The sequence below is a fragment of the Amblyomma americanum genome, chromosome 1, assembly GCF_052857255.1.
Source record: "Amblyomma americanum isolate KBUSLIRL-KWMA chromosome 1, ASM5285725v1, whole genome shotgun sequence".
NCBI classification, from domain to species: Eukaryota; Metazoa; Arthropoda; class Arachnida; order Ixodida; family Ixodidae; genus Amblyomma; species Amblyomma americanum.
This window is the reverse complement of record NC_135497.1, coordinates 275872424-275893414: the sequence shown is the minus strand read 5'-3', so window position 1 is coordinate 275893414 and position 20991 is coordinate 275872424. Positions and strand designations below refer to the sequence as shown.

At 44.1% G+C, this 20991-nt stretch overlaps 2 protein-coding genes across 5 annotated transcripts in view; both read right to left on the bottom strand.

Moving 5' to 3' along the window:
* Nucleotides 1–2206: 2206 nt before the first annotated feature.
* LOC144115123 (leukotriene A-4 hydrolase) overlaps nucleotides 2207–20991 on the bottom strand; it is a 46170-nt gene continuing 27385 nt past the window's right edge. Inside the window, exons 15-17 of the mRNA XM_077649289.1 lie at nucleotides 7695–7777; nucleotides 2857–2961; nucleotides 2207–2386 (exon numbers count right to left, since the gene is read on the bottom strand). Coding sequence (XP_077505415.1) covers nucleotides 2269–2386; nucleotides 2857–2961; nucleotides 7695–7777 — 306 coding nt within the window. The 3' untranslated portion in view covers nucleotides 2207–2268. The remainder of the gene's footprint in view (nucleotides 2387–2856; nucleotides 2962–7694; nucleotides 7778–20991) is intronic.
* LOC144115125 (uncharacterized) lies at nucleotides 9594–20101 on the bottom strand. 4 transcript variants are annotated; one of them, XM_077649290.1, is made up of 6 exons: nucleotides 19659–19788; nucleotides 19487–19574; nucleotides 16536–16616; nucleotides 16296–16407; nucleotides 15919–16158; nucleotides 9594–9918 (listed from the first exon to the last, which is right to left on the bottom strand). In XM_077649290.1, exons 5-6 carry the CDS (start codon nucleotides 16117–16119, stop codon nucleotides 9736–9738), a joined length of 384 nt encoding a protein of 127 aa, XP_077505416.1. In that variant the 5' UTR covers nucleotides 16120–16158; nucleotides 16296–16407; nucleotides 16536–16616; nucleotides 19487–19574; nucleotides 19659–19788; the 3' UTR covers nucleotides 9594–9735. The 4 variants fall into 4 exon arrangements, with proteins under 4 accessions (XP_077505416.1, XP_077505417.1, XP_077505418.1 ...); XM_077649291.1 differs by lacking the exon at nucleotides 16296–16407 and having other exon boundaries at nucleotides 19659–20101; XM_077649292.1 differs by lacking the exons at nucleotides 16296–16407; nucleotides 16536–16616.

Below are 20991 nucleotides of genomic sequence, written 5' to 3'. Positions count from 1 at the left end.
GTTGTTTAATTTCTAACCTTGCTTGAACATCTGGTCTCATGCACAGGACTGCATTACCGAAAGTCAGGCTAGGAACCATCACCCCTATCCAGATCCCTCTTAACACTTTATACCTATTGTAATTCCACAGTGCCCCATTTTTCACGACAGCTGCATTCCTACTAGCTTTATTCATTACATATCCACACCCCAAGATACTTGTACTCATCCACTACTTCTTGTGTGAACTCCTGTATTGTATGCTTGCCGACCTCATCATTAAATATCCTGACTGCAGATTCTTCCTTACTAAACTTGAAACCTAATCCATCTCCCTCTGTACCACACATGTCTATCAACTTCTGTATATCTTCCTTGTTGTCAGCCATTAGCACTATATCATCGGCATATATTAGTCCCGGTAATGACAGTTTAATCCATTCTCCTTGCTTGAAAAAAGAAAGGTTGAAGCCTAGTCCGCTCCTCTCTAGCTTGGTATCCAACCCTTGCAGGTACAACATGAACAACAAAGGGGACAGAGGACATCCTTGCCTAAGCCCCCGCTGTATCTCTACAGGCCCTGATACATTTTTTTGCCATTTTATGAGCACTCTGTTACCTCTATATATATCTTTTAAAAGATTAATTACTCCATTTTCTACATCCATTGTGCCCAGTATGTCCCACAAATGCTCCTGAGTAACGTTGTCATAGGCTCCCCTAATATCCAGAAATGCTAGCCATAAGGGCCTGTGTTCCTTTTCCGCAATTTCTATACACTGTGTCAATGAAAATAGATTGTCCTCCAACCTCCTTTGTTTCCGGAACCCATTCTGTAGTTCCCCTAACACTCCCTCGTTCTCCACCCAAGCCTGCAGTCTATCCTTTATAATCTGCATCACCACCCTGTAAACCACAGATGTCACTGTTATGGAACGATAGTTTCTTACGTCTCCTTTGTCCCCCTTTCCCTTATATATCATGTTCATTCTACTTAATCGCCATTCATCGGGGACTTTCTCATCCACTATCATTTTGTTCACTACCTGTATTAATGTTTGCTTGGATTTTGGTCCTAACTTCTTTATCAACATAATCGGGATACCATCTGGTCCTGTTGATGTGCCACTAGGAACCTTCTTCTCTGCCCTTTCCCAATCTCCTTGCTCAAGTGAAGCTATTGCTGTAACTGGTCTATCCTCCTTCGATAAATTATGTACCACGTGCTTTGCTGTAAATTTTTCCGTCATCCTTGTTCCTATGTGTTTTATCGCTTCATCCCCTTCTAGTCGAATACCCTGACCTGTAACAATAAACCTTTGTTCTAGCCTAGTCTTATTACTCATTGCATTTAGATATTTCCAGAATTTAGATGTTGTAATTGATACTGGTGGCACCACCTGGTGCCTATGTGAGGAGCGGTGTTTTATCTTTAAAGCTGCGATACGAGTGCGCGAGAGGTTTGAGGGGGGGGCCATGATCAGCTTATTTGAAGATGCCTTCACTGTTTTAACAAGCACAGACAATTTTCACAAATTTCTGCCAAGTTCAACGACTTTGGTTCGTGCATGTCAAAACAAAATAAAATGGATGCACAGAAGCAGAGTAGTGCATACTTCATTTAGACATACACTAGAATTGGGTCCAGTACTGCAAGGACAAAGTGTTCGTTTGGTAATCTCCGGTGGGATTTATCCCCTCCACCGGCCACTGACGCCCTGTCCGTGCTAAGGTCATCATTACTCTACTTGATTCTGCCATACCCAGATATGTTAGCCATCCTACCTTGGAGAAATCCCAAGTACATAATCTTCCTCAAAGCAACTACCATCTTAAAAACAAGGGAAGTACGGCAACAGCGCACTAAATATACCAATCAATTAGTTCAAACCAGCTGGGTGACATTTCTTGACAGGGAACCAAAAAAAAAAAATCTGGTCTTCATGGGGGCTATTTTGACAACTGCAGGAGAAATATTCCTTTCCAGCTGGGTACCTACGCAGTGCAAGGAAGGACAGTGGCAAGAAAACGTCATCGTGCTGAATACACAACAGGGTCATGTGCAGGTAAAAAATATCTGCACAGGCACCACAATGAGATAAGGGCAATTTAGTTTGATGTAACAGTGAAGCGGAATCCATTCACTGCTTGAAGCCTGTTAAAACCTGGGGCCGATACTTCAGTGTCACATTTAATTACCAGCAGTGAGTGCAAGACCAATCACAGGTCATCGAAAGTCACCCAACTTTATTCAGTTTCTCAAACACGACTACGCTGCGCAAAGTTTGCTCAAGACAAGCCCAGGTCTTTGCTCAACTTGAGAGTGACAACGTGCATCATTTGAGGCTTCAGCTCATCAAAAAGCTCTTGAGTCAGCTGCCGCTTCTCCTCCCAAGCATGCAGGTCCCTGCAACAAAAAAAGTAAGCGGGGTATTGTTTTGAAGCGATTACGGCAGCATTTCGAGCCTTCAGTGTGGCGGTGCCATGGCTGTGGCGGCGCCGCCACGCCGTGGCTGCGCTGCCACGTGGTTGATCACGTGACCAAGTTTACTCGGACAGCTGTAGCTATCTCGTCACTCCAGGTTTAACCAAAGCTAAACCAAAGCCATTTTTTTTTTTTCGCTGCATGCTTCAAACAATGCAGGCATGCACAAGCTGGCCTCAAGTCCAGGAGCATGTAATGGACTTCCTATGCCCCTAAAGAGCTTGCAGTTCTGTCCTGTGCCAGCTGCTTTTTGCCTTCAACATTTTTCTTAGTGTGCCAATGCCTTTCACTGGGTGTGAGGAGAGGTTACAGGAGAGGAACTGACAGGTACAGTTCTCGATGGCTACACAGAGATTTCACCTGCAATTTACAAAAAGGAGTAGAAGGGATACCTGAAGAGTGGACAGACAAACTTCATCCGCCCATAGGTCTGCAGGAAGCGGCACACGTGAGGCACAATTGGCTCCCACTTGGCCCGCAGTCCCAGGCGCAGCCACCTGTGCAAGAAATGGTGGTGGTCATTTCCAAATCTAGTTACCGTGACAAACTTAAAACAATAGCCTAAACAAAGAGAAGGCTATGGCATATGAACCTAATGTGTCTTATGTATAATAATACACTTTTAACAATCACTTAAGAGCAGCATTTGTTGAGGCTTAAGAGTGTAAAACCATATTTACTTCTGCATCATGGCTAACAATGCTGTTAATACTGTTCGCTGCATGCTTCCAACTTAACATTTGAACGAGTGACAAGCTTTTTTTAATGTTGCTTGTAAATCTGTCCAGCATGAAAATCTGTCCAGCATGAAAAAAATATGTAGTAGAAATGCTTTGTTTTGAAATGATAAATAGGTGGCAAGAGTAAACTAGTAGTGAAACATGCACTGATGGGAATGAGTTTATAACAAAACACTTATTAAGCATTCGCGAGATTATTTTCTGAAACGTTGAACACAACACCCTCAATCAAATTCCTGTTGGTTTTAGCCCTTTCTACAACAGCTGCTATTTTATCGTGCAGGAGAACATCTGCTCAATGTTTGCTAATGGTGCCTATAGTTGGATGCAACTTAACTCTGCAGTGAAGCTCCGCTTACATTCAGGACTGCTAGACAGAATTCTTCCGTGACAAAAAAGTAGTTCACTGTTAACGGTTTTTTTGTTAGCTGAAAAAGAAGCTAACCACAAGATGAAATTACAAGCTCAAGAATTCTGATGTCTCTGTCATGTTTGATATAGCCTAAAAATAAAAAGCTGATTTTGGTTACTGCTGCGACTGGTCAGCGGAGTAATACTGGACGTTGCGGACCATGACCCCTTGTTCTCAACTGCTGTTTTTCCAAGTTTTATCCTGCTATACACTTGTCATGCTCCCGAAAATTGTTTCTTTGGGGTTTAAGAGATGAGTGCGTTAGCTGCAAAGCGCCTGTAAGGCTAGGTGCAAATCAACATTGTTTTTCCCAGACTAGAATGCTTGCATATACAAAGCTACTCTTAGCTTTCCGTTAGTGTTGTTTCCTCTGTTGCATTCTCTTTGCTTACACAGTGCAACACAGTCATAGAAGCCTACTGGTCACTTGCTGCTGAGAACTACTCGTCAGCGTGGCACTGCTAGAGTTTTTGTTAATAAGATTCTTTTTGCTCTGTGCTCACATAGAACTAACCAAAGGTCCCTGCATTGTTCGGCTTATTAGGGAATTTAGATTTACAGCTTGTCTAAAAGAGAGCCCATTGTATATAGTGTCACCATATGGCAGCTGCAAATGCAATTAAAAACAGAATGTTGTGAGTTAGGATTGAGCCTCTCACTTTTGCTCAAGAGTGTGTATACATGCTACAGACCTGGGACAAGACATGAAGGCAAATGAAACAAGTGCAATATAGAAACAACGAAATCAGCAAGCAATGTTAAAACTTGCTAAAAAAGAATTCTTTCCAGGAAAAAGAAGCAGAGATGTAGAAGTCAGCATACATTTAACACAATTCAGTCAACACAAAACACACAAATGGAGTAAAACAGTATTATTTTTTGTCTGCCTCAAATTGTCTTAGAACTGAATGTCATCCTAATGAGTAATGCCACAAGGAAAGAAAACTGAGAAAGTACTCAAATATCGGGCCATTCTTTTTAAGAACATGCCTTTCAACTATTTTCTGGGACACTGAGAGTGGTTTTCCAATGGGCACTAGGTTTCTTTATGGCCTCATGCTCAGTTCCACTTGGGTGGAATTCTTGGAAAATAGGTCTTTGACCCCACCTTCTGTAAACGAAAACACCTTGGTAAAGCTGCCTTTGTGCCATTAAAATTCATCATCAGACTGAGCAGCAAATGACTGAAAACAAAAAACAATGCCCACATGCACACAGCCTCAACAAGATTTCACTATGGGTTACTTGCAGGTAGCAACAGCAAGGCAGCAAATGACTTGCACTGCATAGGAGCTAGATTAATTTATTGATTTATTGGGGTTTAACGTCCTAAAGCGCCTCAGGCTATGAGGGACGCCGCAGTGAAGGGCTCTGGAAATTTCAACCCCCTGGGGTGCTTCAATGTGCACTGACATCGCACAGCACACGGGCGCATAGAAGCTAGAGAACTCACAAGTGCTTTACATGCATGAAATTTGGTATCCCAACTACAAACCCTGCTCTCAACCGATTCGCTTCCAAAGACGGTGATTCGCCGTCCTCACTTTGAATACGCATTTACATAGCACAATTTACAAAGCAAAAAATTAACAAAGTGCTAATTTTTGAATATAGTAGCTTTCACGCCCCATGACACTAGCTGCTCAGTAGTTTCAAAATAGATTGCAGGAAAAAAATTATTTTCTCGCTGCTTCTTTTGAATACGACCATGGTGTCGCAGGTAGACTGAAGTTTCAGGGGCTCCAATATGCTGCTTTTGTCAGTGAAGGGTACACAGACTGCAAATAGCAAAAACTTTAGATGATATTAAAAGCAGTGAGTGTGACTTGATCCACAAGGTGAGGATTAAGGCTCGGACTCAGAGCCTGGCACTTCAGACATAGCTTGAGCCCCAGCTTGGAAATCTGACAGCTTGCGAGGAAACATTCGTCAATGTGATCTATTTAGCTGTGTACATCACCTACATATTCTACCAAAATGTGAATAAAAAAGAATGTGGTATATACCAAGAGGAAAGTTTATCTTGTCAAAAAGATTGTTTCACGTGGCTGTGTTGCCCTGATACAAAAGCGCTGCAAACCAGCTGTAGTTCCATCCAGAATGGGTGTAAAGGCTTGTGAATGGCCATAGGTGCGTGTAGGGTTCTCCATTAGGGGGAGCAAATTTTCACTGCAGCGCCCCCTTCAAAGACTGCCTTCCTCTGCAACGTCAGCAGAGGAAGGCAGTCTCTGAGTCCCTGCGCCACTGAGGCATCAATGTAACAATGCACTTACGAAGGAATTTACATTCTCTCTAAACCACAGAAAATATGACACATCTGTCTTTTGTTAACTGCAAAAAAGAACCTGACAAGACTGCCTCAAAGTGACCCGGCAAGTAAACAGTTCTTGGAATGCAACATCATGGGCCTTCGGCGACTAGTATTGGCAACCAGTATTGTAAAAAAACCTGCATGGCAATAACGCTGAACTGTCAACAATGACGGGACAGGTCCGGCAAAGTAAAAGATATGGGGCAGACTTGGCGACCCCCTTAGATGATTTGGGGGGGGGGGGGGGGGGGGGGGCACACCCCCTTTGTCAATGGAACCATTCTGATTGCCAAATATCTCCGAATCGCGTGGTATAGCAGAAAGCATAATGGAAATGTTTAGTGTACAAAGCCCAAGAAAAAAGAGCGAAAGCTGTAGGCAGTGCGACAAATGCCACTGAGCAGTTACACACCAGACTGCTTCAAGATTTTTCACAAACAAGAAAAATGTTACTTGCTCTAGATTTGAAATTATCTTTAGAGCCAAACAAAATCAAAATGTCTCGCATGCAACTTTTTTAGCATGAGTTATTGCGAATTCTCTCTAGCAGCCCAGGTCATGCTGTGCGCTGGCTGGCAGACCACAGAAGCGAAGGGGTTAAGGCAGTATGCCTTCTTTTCATGCATCTACCTGACTGTCTGCAGTTATCATCAGGCCATTCATTTCACAAGAATATCCAGGCAGTTGAGTACTCTGCCTAATTTCAAAGCCTAATGTTGGCACAGCTAGGACGCAGCTCGGGGAGGAGCAATAGTTGCATCATCTAAGGCAGTGAATATTAAAAAATCTCAAGCACTCAAAAGCAACCTTCAATTTTTGGCTACTCTGCTGCAACAAAGCTTTGAAAGCACACATTACCAGCAAATTATGAGTCCAACACATTTCTGCCCTCCTGCTGTCATGCCAAAAAAACATATGCAAAACTTTTTTTTTGCACATTCAAAGCTTCCTTTTTTTGGCACGTCACAGAGCTGCCTGCAAAGCAACCTTTCTCTACCAAGCACCAGAAATTTTTCTGTAGTTCATTATGCTGCTGTTGAGTTTCAAGTATTTTCCATGTAATTCTGCACATCATATGCAAATAAGATCTCTTGATGAAACATTTGTTTTTTTTTTTTCTGTCATCTGCAGTCAGCTGTAATCTCGTCACTATCCTGCCATAATTACCATCCCACCATCATGTGCCCTGCTCCTTGGCCCCTCTGCAGTTGTGTACCAACCTGAGCCCATCAGTATACCTCCCCTCTGCCTTCTTCACATGCATTCCCTTCACTGCCTTCCCCCTCCAGTACATTCAATGAATGCAATGATTTGCATTTTGAAGCCATGCACCGCACCTGAGCTGTTCATTTCCAAGAAGCGACTCGAAACCTTAATACTGATGCCTGCCTCTCATGCCCTTGAACTTGGGGCATTTGATAGATTAAATGTGAACAGTCATGAGTATTACTATCCTCAGAACTTTGCAATTTTTTGCTACTACATTCTCTTTGAACATCTTTGGTCATAGCTGGGATGGCATGGGCTTTTTCTCACTTTTTATTTTTTTATTCGATCTGTTTTTTTGCCAGTACAGAAAAAGTTTCGACATTTCAAATGGCTCACATTGGTGACAGCAATGCCATACTTGCTGCAAGTGTCAATGCAGGTGCACTTACAGACTGCCAGGCAACTCGCAAGAAATTGCCATTTGCTCTTCCCTAGCAAAGAAACTTGCAGTCAGAAAACAGTTATCTATTAACGTGGTAGTTTTTGGCAGGTTATTACCTGAACTTGATCTCTGCATTGCCAACTTCCTCCATCTTGTACAAGGATGTCAGCAATAGAAGCCGGTCGGCAGGAAGAGGCTTCTGCAAGAGTGGTGTAAGCCAAATTTGGACACTGTGACACCATAATCAAGGTTGTGAAGCCCTTGCAAGACTTTAAAGGGGTAGAGACACTACATTTTTGTGTTGCACCTCTCGGTTGCAAATAATGCGTAGCGATTCTGTAAGCATGGTACACGATGTTAGAACCACGAACTCGTATTATATAATTAATAATCATACTATTTGTGCCCACCAGTTCCAGTTTCGGTTCGTAGTTGCCAGTTTCTACACGACGTCAAAAACCAGACAATGCGCTGTCACGTGGTCCCGGAAAACCGTGACGTCGAGGGGGCACGTTGTCTGCTTGACACGCACGGGCGTAAACACATACACGACGGAGATACGGGAGCAGGGCAAGTCGCAAATTAATGGCGAATAGCTCCGAGTCAGAAGGCGAACAATTTTATTTTGGCAACGACACTGATTATAAGGCATCGGGGGACGACACAGACGATGAAGACGACGCTGCGTTTGCGAACACGGACAACCACTTTATTTTTACACTGCTTGAGAAAAACCTGGAGTTTTTTCCTGTTTGGATCCGCACCACACCCTGGCCAATCCCCCACCGTGGGTATGTGCCATCGTATTTGAGGCAACAACAACAACTTTATTTTTGACCCGCTGGCCAGCGATACCGAAGAGGAGGCAGGCGTCAGGCCCGACGCAGTTCAGGTTGTGCCAGCCAGCGGACGCCGAGCGTATAAGCAATGTCAACTGGTAAGCAGTCTTGTTGTCATGTTATTTTGCTGCTCGTCTAAGAGATTTTTGTTTGTTTTCGTCCCAACTGCAGTGCCCGACCTCTTTGCCATTATGTCAGTCACTGCCAAACATATCGCGGACAAAAAAAACGAGGCCACTAACACGTGCAACCTCGCATGTTGTAGCTTGGTCTTTGCTGCTTGCGTAAACAATGCGTATATATTTTGTCGTGAACACCCATTACGCCGTTTGGATGCAATTTCTCCCTGAACTGTTTGCATGTGTTCTCCCATGTACATGTATAGTGCCGTAGACTGAGTGATTAAGGGGCATAGTTTTGCCGCTCCTGCAAGCCATTCACACACCTCTATTTGTTTTTTATTTTTTTTTGTTTGTGCTCCATGAAACACACGATCTTGCACTTGTCGCATGCTTTGTGGCAAGCGTGTGCTAATTCGAGAACTCGCAAAAACATGCCCGATGCATGCACAAAGCAGTCTTTCCGAAATTGCCTTTGGCTGCGGGCGTGACGGCTTGCAAGTGCAGTTTTCTATGCTGGAATATTAGTAGTAGTAATAATAATAATAACGACGACGTTTATCCTGGGTGTGAATGCGGCCGTTGCCGCGCTATGGACACTGTGCTCGAGTCTGTGTGCTGCCGTGAAATCACTGAAGTAGCTGCTCACATTCCCGAGTGTGCGCAGTGCATCACCAGCAACAACTCGTTTGTACAGGGGTGCCTTAATATCTACGCCCTACAACTTGCATATTTGGCACTACTGGAAGACAGACCGGCCCTCGTCAATGCACCAGAGATCCACAGGTAACTGGATGTTGCATGTTCAATCATATATGAGAGGCACTTGCGATATTGTCATTCTCAACTTCTGTATCAGTTTCAATGATGACATTTGTGTCTCTTGCATTAAACTCCACATTTGTCTTGATCTTCAAACCTAGCTTCGCCACCATTTCGCTTGCAGCTATACAGTTTGAATGCAGCCACCTTCGTATGAACTAAGTTTTAAAGTTTCAGCACAGTGGTTGAAATTTTGGCAATCCTGACAGCAAAGCTGAAAGCAGTGAAAATATAGCTTCCTACATAATATCGCTACATACTCTCTCATTCTGTCTATACATCTAGCCTGGCACCTCAGTTGCTGGCACTTTCCACTGATATTGAAGTAATGGAAAAACTGATTCAGGGTTCTGTAACTAACAGTTTTTTTGTGTTTTTCACATCACCATCATAACGCAGCGACTATTTTTTGCAGTCGTTACAGGTACACGGCGTACCAACAGTTTGTGCGCTGGATTTGGCGTTGCCTTGGAAGGAGGAATCGCAGAGTTCTGCCAAGCTGTGTCGTGGGAGAAATGAGAAATGCTTTCCCAGCAGAGAGATACCGTGGGTTTCGCCACCTGGAATAAATAAGTGTCAGAAATGAACTGTGCCCACTGAAGGTAACAAGGTGTACATTTATTTATTTCACATCAAAATGCAAAGCAGAAAATGAACTCCAGGTAAAACAAAAAAGAAAGTGCACATTAGTCTGAATTATTATAAGTGATATTTCGGACAAATGTGTACTTTGTATAGATATACATATATACATACTTTGGGCTGGCCTAGCTACACATACAACATATGCATGAAATGCTGCCTTCAACATACAACTGCTGAAATTCACACCACATAACATGGTTTGTACCTGTGATAAAATATCAATTGCTCTGTAATCGCTATGAATGAAGTAAAATGGCAGAACAGCTATATCTGCATTAGCTCCCATGCATAAAGAGTGACCCCGGCCGAGCCAGTTTGTGCCAAGCATATGTGGGTACAATGACAGACATCGGTATACAATGGACTTCCTCAGTTGTATGCACTTTTTGCAAATTCCTGAGAAGTGCACGAAGCCCACATACTGCGTCACGGTGCACGCCTTGCCTTCTGCAAAGCACTGATTATTATTATGTCAGAATTTCCTCAATATCCATGTTATCCAGACGACCAGTTTCATCGAATCAAACCCTCTCCCATTATCTTTTTTTTCTCCCATTTGCTCACCTCTGTTTGAAAGAAAAAGCAAACAAATGTTACCCTGATCAGCAGTACACTAATGAAGTTTTGTACAAGCAATACAGCACAACAACCTGAGTGCACTTCACACAAAGCAAATACGTGCATGTAATGAAGACTTGAGAGTTGGACAAGCTGCAGTGGGCTCATTTTTGAAGGACAAGGACAGAAAAAAGGTGACACTTGTGCTAATCGAATGAAGGTAATCTGGAAGAAGCAACAAATTACAGCTAAATTAAATTATGCAGATGGAGGAACAAAATGAAAAAGGACTGGTAATAGTTGGCAGCAATTATGAACAATTAAGCAGAAACTGTTTGTGTGTATCAAGGACCTTTCACAGCGAAAGGAACTTCCAAACTCGAGAAAGCCAGGGTGTAGTATCACTAGGAGCCCCAGTTTCTCGTAGTTCCGTGAAAGGTTTCAAATTTGAGCTTTATACGGAGAATTCTGAGCAGGCAGCTACATTTCCTTTATGCAGGTGTTATGCACATCAGTGAGCACGGCAAATCGATAGGAATGCTGTCAATTTAATCTGAACTCTCGCAAAAGCTCTACCCTGGTAAATAAGAACCTGCACATGGCCAGATATCTGCTCAAGCAAGCTAGCACATCAAGTGCGGTAGGTGTGGTAGCAACCCATTCATACTGTTTCACAGTAAGAGGCGAGTTATGAAAACAATACTGAGTAACAAAAAGTGTTACTAATTTCAAATAACGCTAAGCATCCATTCTGGGGCTTCCTCTTGTGGCAGTACCAGGCCTTCCAGCAATAAAAGTGAGCAGCAGGTAAGTGTTAAGACTTTTGCAGGGCTGTATCCCATTGCAGGCTCGCTACAACAAGTGCACGATTATGCACTGGGGCATGATCAGAGATATTCAACCACTGGCCAGCACTGTATGAGTAAAAAAAAGCCAACCTTCAAGCTACTAGAAAACCAAGCACTGCGCTGTCTATACCTGTTTAAGATAGCCCAGCCTATATCGCCTAGCCTAGATAAAACAAAAATCAGCTGCGAGCAGTTGGGGCCATATGACAATATGTCAGGTCAAATGCATAGCCCATTTTACTAAGTGCTGCATGGGTGTTGTCTGCAGAGTTCCTGCCTCCTTGTGCAAGAATATATACCTAACTGCCAGACATGAAGGGCACTGTGTGATATTTGGAAGAACGTTTCAATTTTTTAAAGGTGTGCCAAACTCTCATTAATTTCTCCATTGCTGCTCTTGTGGCGCTATCGATTTGACTTTCATAATGCAAACTGATCATCACACTTGCAGAGCAGAAGCGTTTCAGAAGGTAAACAATTTTTTGTTGCTTTTCTTGATCCTTATACGCCCTGTACACTCCACTACACTACCCCCCCCCCCCCCCCCCCCTTCCCCTCAACGTGATACCCTTGAGAGCCTTTAGGGGCAAACTGACCATATAAATAAAAAATAAGATCTAAGTGTTCGCCGACCTTGCATGGAGAGATGAAAAAAGATAGGCTTCCCTAACCATTTGCAAACACTGCAGCCTAGAGTTCCACACCTGGTTTTAGTTGTCCTTTTTTGTCTCATTTTATTCTTATTTTGGCCATTTACTTCATTTAATATTTTTCCACGATTTACTGCTTTTTCCTAAACATTTACACCTGAAACTACTTGTGTTACCTCTCGTCTTTTGTCATCAACTTTCTGCACTGCACAAATATAAACAACTTTCACAGAAAGACACGTGCTCCATAGCACCAGTCACCTTTGCGTCTGTGTAAAAAATGCCTTGGCTAGCAGATGCGTACCACTTATTCAACGTGTCACAATACAAAAAACATAACACAGGAAGCAGGCCCGTACTTGGAGGGCTGAGCTGCATTACAAACGGTTAAAAAAACATACTTTTTACCCAACACCCTAAGATCTAAAAGAACCTGCTGATGCAGTAGTACAATGAGCACACATGCAGGACATTACTTTGGAAAGCATACACCTGTGGGACTTTCAGAGGCTATACCAAGCAAGGACATGAACACACACCAAAAGGATGACAGACTTCGGGAATACTGATTGGACAGAACAATTTGCACAAAGAAAACAGGGCAAAATGTCACTAAGCCCGCGACTGTGGAATCAAGTTTACAATGAGAAGAAAGCAAAAGACAGCTTTTATGTAGAGGGCAGCTATCATGCAGCTTGGACAAATTATGGTTTATAAATGCTACTTCATCCTGACCCCAACACGTCCAGTCTTCTGTTGGCACTACTTGGACCTACTTTATGATGTGCGCAAGCTATTTTCTGTGGACCTCCTACTTTTTACTGCTACAATTTTTCTTGTCTCTTAGGTCTTTGATTTTTAGAAAATGTTTCTGAAGCTTCAGCTGCAGAAAGTATTTGTGCTGTACTTGTGCTTGCATGTACTTGGGCCCTGCATCTACCATCCTGTGCAAATATTCACACCTCATCCTTCCGAGTGCTGAGGCTGAGCAGCTAACAGCTAAAGGATCAAGTTACATACATGCCTCACTGAGCAGTTTTACTGCCTCTATAGAATGTGCAAAAGCATAGCACAACATTCTGCTGTCTTACACTCAATGAGTAAGAGGGAGTTCCGGCCAAGTTCAAACTACATAGTCCGCAACGTCCAACAACAGTTCAAGCAAGCCAAATGTGAGGTCTGCAAGCGTCCCTTGTACTTCACAGTTGTTTTCTTCACAGCACTGATCCAGCGTGGCTGGCTGCTATGCTACACTAGAAGATATTGCTTCCACAACAGCTGCAGCCAAACTGGTTTATTCCAGCCGCTGCGCGTCTCTTCTTTTACTTCTTCACCTCACAGCGTACGACACCTCACAGCGTACGCCTCTCTCTCAGGAGACAGAGTCGTCCCAGCGAAGTCTTCCGGCTAGGTGAAAGAGGGCAGGGAGATGCCTTGTTGAGAAAAAGTGGAAAGAGAAGTGAGAGGGCAGCTGATGAAGGAAGCACGGTGTTGTCGACGTGGGCAAGCTTTGTGTGGTTGAGGGAGATGACTGTGTCACAACTGATGACACACGGCATTTTGTCGCCCCGTGCGACGACGAGATGGGGTCCAGTATAGGTGCCTGAAGCAGACGGCGAGCACAATCCATGCACAAGAAAACATAGGCGCTGTCTCTCAAATCACGGTGAATAAAGGTCAGCTTGCACTGGTGAGCACGTGTCGGACGGGTGGAGATACGGGACAGGAGAGTGGTTAGACGTTCAACATAAAGTATGCCAGGACAGACAACGCTTTGGGCAGGCGGGCACACGAAATCAGCTGGTAGACGCAACGATGCGCCATAGATGAGATGAGAAGGGGCACATCCGAGATCTCCCTTGATGGCCGTACTAATATCTAAAAGGACAACTACAGTTGGCAAGGAAGTGGCGGGCCTTCGGCTGCATGTAACCTCTTGACCAAACTGTTGGCTTGCGGACGGTAACCTGTAGTTTTGAGGAGGGTGATGCCGAGAAGCTGGGTCAAACTGCCGATAAGTGCGGACTCGAAATGGCGGCCTTGGTCGGTGATGACCTCCACTGGCCCGCCGAAACGGGCAATCCACGTGGAAATGAGCGTTGCCTCCGTTTCCACAGTGATGTCCGGTATAAGGCTGGCTTCCAGCCAGCGCGTAAAACAGTGAATTATGGTGAGTATACAACGGTAACCGTGTGATGATGGTAACGGCCTGACCAGGTAGATGTGAACAACTGCAGAACGGGAGTCCGGAGGCTAGACACTTCCTAGAGGGGTCATAGTGTAATGATAAATTTTGCACTGCCGACAGGCAACAAGGCACGCCAGAGCCCAGATGCGAACGTCGGCGTTAAGGCCAGGTGAGACGAAATGCTCCGCAACAAGACGCTGAGAGGCACAGATACCAAGATGAGAAAGGCGGTGAACATCGCTGAAAAGGGTGCGGCGTAGAGGCACAGGTACCTATACAAGGGCATGTGTGTCCAGAGACAGGGTTCATGTCATAAATAATGTCGACTCCAGGATCAGTACAATGTACAGGGCGCAGGTGCAAAGGATGACGAACAAACTGCTTGAAGGTCTTCATCCTACTGTTGATAATGGGGCAGGACTTGCGGGGTAAAAGAAGGTGTTTGCAAGAAAGATACATGGCTGAGGGTATCGGCGGAAATGTTATGGGCACCCCTGATGTGCCGGATGTCGGTGAAAATTCCAACAGGAAGGGCAAATGTCGAGTTTCCATGGGTGAGTAGGTGGTCTCGGATGAAGAAAAAGTGCTTGTGTGTGGTCTGTGGTCCGTGAAGATCACAAAATTTCGGCTTTACACGAAGAAACTGAAGTGTTTTGCGGTGATGTATGCCACGAGCAGCTCACGGCCGAGAGCACTGTACTGCTACTCTGAAGATGAGAGCTTCTTCGAGAAAAAACCGAGAGGACACCACTCACTGTTAAGAAATTGCTGCGGGACACCGCCAAGAGTGGAACCTGAAACTGACTGTGATGCTCGTGGGTGCGTTGTGCGGCAGGTGAACTAGAAGGGTGGTAAAGGCGAGATGCTCCTTGACAGCAATGAAAGCAGCATTGGCAGCCTCGATCCAGGTGAAAGCGGGCGCCTTTGGGTTGGCTAACTAAAGTAAACTTTTAAAGTAAACTTTTGAGTGGTTGCAGAATGGCAGCACATCCAGGAATGAAACATCTGTAGTAGCTGACGAGGCCAAGGAAACGCTGGAGGTGACATAGTGAGTCCGGATGGGGGAAGTCGGCGACTGCCTTTGTCAGGACGAGGTTGGACACTGTGGGCGTCGACGAGATGTCTGAGGAATGCCAAGGATGAAATGCCAAACACACATTTGTCAGTGTTAAGACTGAGTCCGCGGTCGGCAAAAAATTCAAAGACGAGGCGCAGATGACGGAGACGCTCAGCGGGAGAGGAACTAACGACAAGGACATCATCGATGTGTATGAATATGAACGGAAAACCTCGAAGAATGACGTCAATGAAATACTGGAAAGTTTGCGCTGCATTTCGTAGGCCAAAAGGCATCCTCATGCATATCTATTAGGTGCCATACAATTTTTACGTAGTAATAAGAGTTAAATCATCAAAGCATGCTGTGGTCATTGACTGTACACATTACACTACTCAAGCTAAAACACTTAACTCCAAAACAAAAAGAATGGTACAGCGGTGTGAATAATACATTCATAGCAGCAAGAAAATTAGCAGAATAAAAAAAAAAGGTCACACAGACATACTAAGTTTTCAGCACACAGTGCTTGAAAACCTATTTAAAGAAAGAATATATAATGTCCACATTTACAATAGCAGAGATCCAGGCATTTATCAATTAAACATGCACACCTGATACACAGCTGGGAACAAGATGTCCTTTGGGATTCTGTCGTATGTGCGCTTTGAAAAGGAGCAGATGCCGGCATTCTCCACAAGTCGCAGGGACTGCGTTGGGCTGCATCCTGTGAACAAAATGGCAGCGGCCAGAAGCACGTTGCCATGTCCAATCCGCCTCTTTGTTGGCTGGCTATACCACTTTGTGCTGTGCATATTTGGACATGTTGTCACCACAACAAGAGAGCCGATGAACTGGAAAAACACACAGGGCAAGATTAAACAATTAATGATGGCAGAAGATATAAAACAGCATATTTAGCATATTATTGTGATCAACTGAGAAAAGATTACTGCAACCGCTGTAATGGATAAGTGAGACTAAGTTACACCTTCAGTGAAGATTGTGCTGGGTAATGGCACTTCCTGCAGAGATTGGCAAGTTGCAGCAAGCAGTCCTCATAAACAATGAACCTCCGAGGTGGTGATCGTTCCGAGGAAGACCTGCAGGCAGTTTAGTATTGTCACGTAAATAATGAAACAATATGCTCAATGTACAACTACTATAAACACTAAAGAACGACCACCATCAGGTGCTACTACAAAAATATTTGCATGCTGATGTTACGCACAGTTTGGCGATGAACACGAACACCTCAAAGCTGTGTCCTCTTGCAGCATAATATCGGCAACTGTGTAGTTTGTCTGAGATTCTGCAATTGGGAGGAGAATTAAGAGCAATGTGCAGTTGCAAACATTGTGAAAGTAATCGGCCACAAAAGGCAGAGCTGTACTGTGGATGAGCAGTGCGTATGTCTAGTATCAGAGATGCATTACATTGGTGTACCTCGACTGTTCAGTGCAAAGAAACCAGCCTATTGTGTGCACACTTGTAGGTTTACACCACAGAAGCATATGATTTCTCTTTCTTGAGGAATAGTACAATGGTTTCCAACTGCTGGGCAAAAAATTGAGCTTTTATTGCTGAAGCTGCTCCTTGGTAATGATCAACTGAATAACTAGCTCGTTTACAGCTACTTTAAAAGAAACTTATGTCTGGCTTGCCAACAGTAAACCACCTTGACGCTTCTGTCAGAGAAGAGCGCTGCTCAACAAACAATTCACATAATTATTAAAGGATTCCAAAGAAAAGCTCACGCTTGTGTGCTTGCTGGTTTGGTTTATGGAGTTTAATGTCCCAAAACGACTCAGGCTAAAAGGGACGGCGTAGTGGAGGACTCCAGAAAATTTCGACCATCTGGGGTTGTTTAATGTGCACAGTACATGAGCCTCTAGCATTTCGCCTACATCGAAATGCGACTGCTGAGACCCGGATCAAACCTGCGTACTTCGGGTCAGTAGCCAAGCTAATGACTATATCATTAGGGTACTAATGATTGTATGATTAGTACTCTTTCCAAGAACACAAAGAATGCTACATTAGAAAATCACATGTAGTGGCACGGCACAATAATGTATAATTATTGCTGCTGTTACAGAGATTCACAGTACCAACTACTCTCAAAATTGCAATGCATGCATTACAATATGTTTATTTTTGAAAAAGGAGACAAGTACTCCTTTGCACACATACCAGCTTCCTGCATTGCATGCCCTGTTTGCACACCAACACTTTTTGTTTTAGGCATGAATGCCACCTGTGTAGATTTCCATGCCACTGGGGCTGTGCACTGAACCTGTGCGTCAGACTTAGTAGGAGCAGGTTTTTCTGGCACTGTGAGAAGCGGTGCTGCTTCGCTATGGGTAAGTGCTAAAATCGAAATTAAATGAACAAAATTGTGCATGGAAACTAATGGCAAGGCTTCAGAGTATATAAATGGGCATTTATACAGATAGGCCATGACAAACTTATGCTAGACAATCATACAGGCTGTTTGTCAAGTGCTTGCCCCCAAAACCCGTGTATCACAAGATTTGATATGTACAAGGAAACAGTGGATGAATCAATGGTTTCCGAGGACCTTCACTGAAACAGGGTGGTAGTGGATGCCACTATGCTTTGTATTTTTTTTATTCTTAGCCAATCAATCTGTGGAACTTTTATTTCAAGTAGAAATCTCGCTATTGTTTAAGCTATCCCAAATCTGAATCCTGATCTTGTATCACTACACTAGGTCACTGCACTGCTTTTAAGCCGACAATCTTGCAACTGTCTCTGGATAATGTCAATGATGGACGCTTCACATTACTTTCATTACTTCTGAAGCCTGTACATGTATCAATTCTGGATGACTACTGCCACATCCTAGGAAGATAGACCATTTGTTTCCTTAAATTACCCTCAATTTCCTTAATTAGTTATCTTTCTGTAGCCGCGATTGCCATTTGAAACAGTAGGGCTCAGCATCCTGAATTATCATGAAATGATTCTTTCCCAATCTTCCTTTTTCTATTTCCTACGCAAGCCCATAGCCTTCCTTTTTGCCTCTGTTTAAAGTTCTTTACTTTTGTTTCAGCTGACCCCAAACTAGTTCTGTATTCCTTTCCTTCCATTTTGAGTCAAGGCTGTTTTTATTGATACCTGAATGCCTTAAGTGACATAATGTTTTCACCCGATTTCTAACACCATTCCTCATACCAAATTTTACTCTGCATTTCTCGTCTTGTACAGCATCATTTTAAGTTTCACACTGAGCACCTAATGCTGGTATTCCAACAATACTGTGGTTCATTTCTGGAAACTTGTACAAAGCTGCTTAAATGCCTGTCTTGCTAAGTTAGAAGTCAACGAGGAAGGAAGCTGCAGGCACGGCAATTGGTGTGCTTCAAATACAATGAGAACAAACCTCCTAGCTCCGTACTGGAGTGCATCGCACAGACATAATGTCCAACTCTGCACTTTGGTAGCGAAGAATTAGTCTATGAAGTGCACAAAATGAAAGTAGCGCTACACGACTAACAGGCTTCCTAGTACGCCAAGCCACTCCCAGCAATGCTCCAAGGCGTCCCTGTGTTGTGCTGTGCGAGACTGAGAAGGAAGAGGCAGCCCGAGTTTCTGGCTTATTTCTTTTGCCCTTAGGCACTGCACTTTCAAAACTAAGCTCTGGCACCACTCTTTCTATCAAAATTCCTCTCAGTCGTGCATGCCTATTGCACCCACTCAGAAGTGCTGGAGACTAACCATACAGTAGCTCGGTAAAAATGGTTACAATGTCAGGCGCAATTTCTGCTGCATGAATGCACTGCAGTGCTAAGCTCCTTATTATCACCTCCTACCTACATTACCAAAATACGCTTGGGAGATAGAGGGAGAGAGGCAAAATTTTGATTTTTGGGCTCGAGGGTGGTCCATTTTATTTAACCGCAGTGCTTGCAGCGGCGTTTCGCGCACAGCACAATAGTGGAAGCCGGTGGTTGGACAGAGGTAGAAACAGCGAGGCCATCTTCATACGAAGCTCTAGTAAAGTCGCGGCGTTCACACCAGGTTTCAGTACTATTTATTTCGCGTCCTTTTTGAACTTTTTCAGGGCTACTGTGATCTTTAGATAAGCAGCCAACCAAAACATCAATCTCCGGCACCATGAGAAAACCCAAGCAAACCAGATCATCGAAAAATGCCAACCTGTGCTCGAAGACGAGAAGTCTGGAGTCTCGTCTATGCCCACATAGTCAGAGGAGTCAGGAAGCCCGCTGACACCATCGATGACGCACTGCACAAAAATTTTGCACAAGCTGACACTGCAGCACGAACATGCACGCCAACAGACATCATTGAGAAAGCATGCGATACACACCTGACGCTTTAGCACTGTTGGTCCGCTCTGTCAGCTCTCCGCAGCGAGAAGACACTTCGCTGCTGCGAGGTAGTATACAACGTTGGCATGGCGCCAGGGCTCGGGAAACGTTTTGCTCGAATGCCGAAGCCAGCGAGGTATGCCGGGTTGCACTCGCAGCTGCTGTTGCCAAAGTGTAGCGAGCATATAACACTTGCTCGGAGTCCAATAGTGGCGCCCAGCTGCACGCACAAAATCTATCCAGGCTTGTTTCTGCGCGGCATCCCGAGGAAATTTATGCAACGCCGCTTCGGTGCCGGACTTGCTGACGCAAAAGTCAACAACGCACGAAACCGGAGGCATGGCGATTGGTGTGCCTAGAAGCTCACTGTGCGCGTAAACAAGCAGGACTGTGTGACTGGCGGGCTCGCTACAACAGCATGCGTTGACTCGTTGGTCGTGAGCTGCAGTCGTGTGCGTTTAGGAAAAGATTCGCGAGCAAGGTTGCTAGGCCGCAAAACCGCAAAACTGTGCCCTACGTCAGAAAACTGTGCAATGACGTAACAAACAGAAGCCCTGTTTTCTTCTCAGTCCCAACGTCACGTTGATGCACTAGCGATGGGTCGGACTTCCAAGAGTGAGCATTTTCACAAACTTTAAAATGAGATTAAAATATATTCTAGACTTCCTTTGAGCTTAATACTTGGCTCCTATGGTGCTCACATACCAAGGAAACATATAACAGTCTTTGTACAACCTTGGAATTTGGTGTCTCTACCCCTTTAAATAAATAATAATAATATAGTTACGAGGAAAGGAAAGGAAAGGTACAATAACTGTCTCATTTATGATTTTCGCCTGAAATGTGCAGAGATGGAAGGGGTCATGGAGGGGGCGAAATGAGGGACAAAAAGGGTCACTGTGCAGGAGGGCTTCGGATTAATTTTGACCACTTTTGATTCTTTAACATGCACCGACAACATACAATGCACAGGCATTTGTGGTGTGATGTCAATACATGTCAGCATATTTATCGCACCTTTCCTTTCCTCGCATATTTATTTAAAAGTCTCAGCCAGGGCTTTTTGAAACGCTGTGATAATAAAAAGAATGATAAGGCATTTACCAACATTGCATGGCACACAGAGAACATTTTCACAGCAAGCACAATTTGTTTCAAATATAACATGCATATAGCATTCTGTGAACCTGTAAAAAAAGCAGAACCAGAATCTGTTCTACATACTACATTTTGAGCAGCACTGCAAAGCTACTTGCAAATACCAGAGACACAGCCAGACATTCCTTTTATGTTATGGTTGGAGGAGAAGAAGACAGAGATGTATTCATCAAG

Bases quoted from the DNA above. Each gene is read 5' to 3' on its own strand.
- LOC144115125 (XM_077649291.1), bottom strand. From the start codon at position 16,119: ATGCACAGCACAAAGTGGTATAGCCAGCCAACAAAGAGGCGGATTGGA. The intron at 9,919-15,918 runs GTGTGCATGTTT...TATTTATTCCAG, and splicing joins TGTTCCCAGCTGTGTATCAG to GTGGCGAAACCCACGGTATC.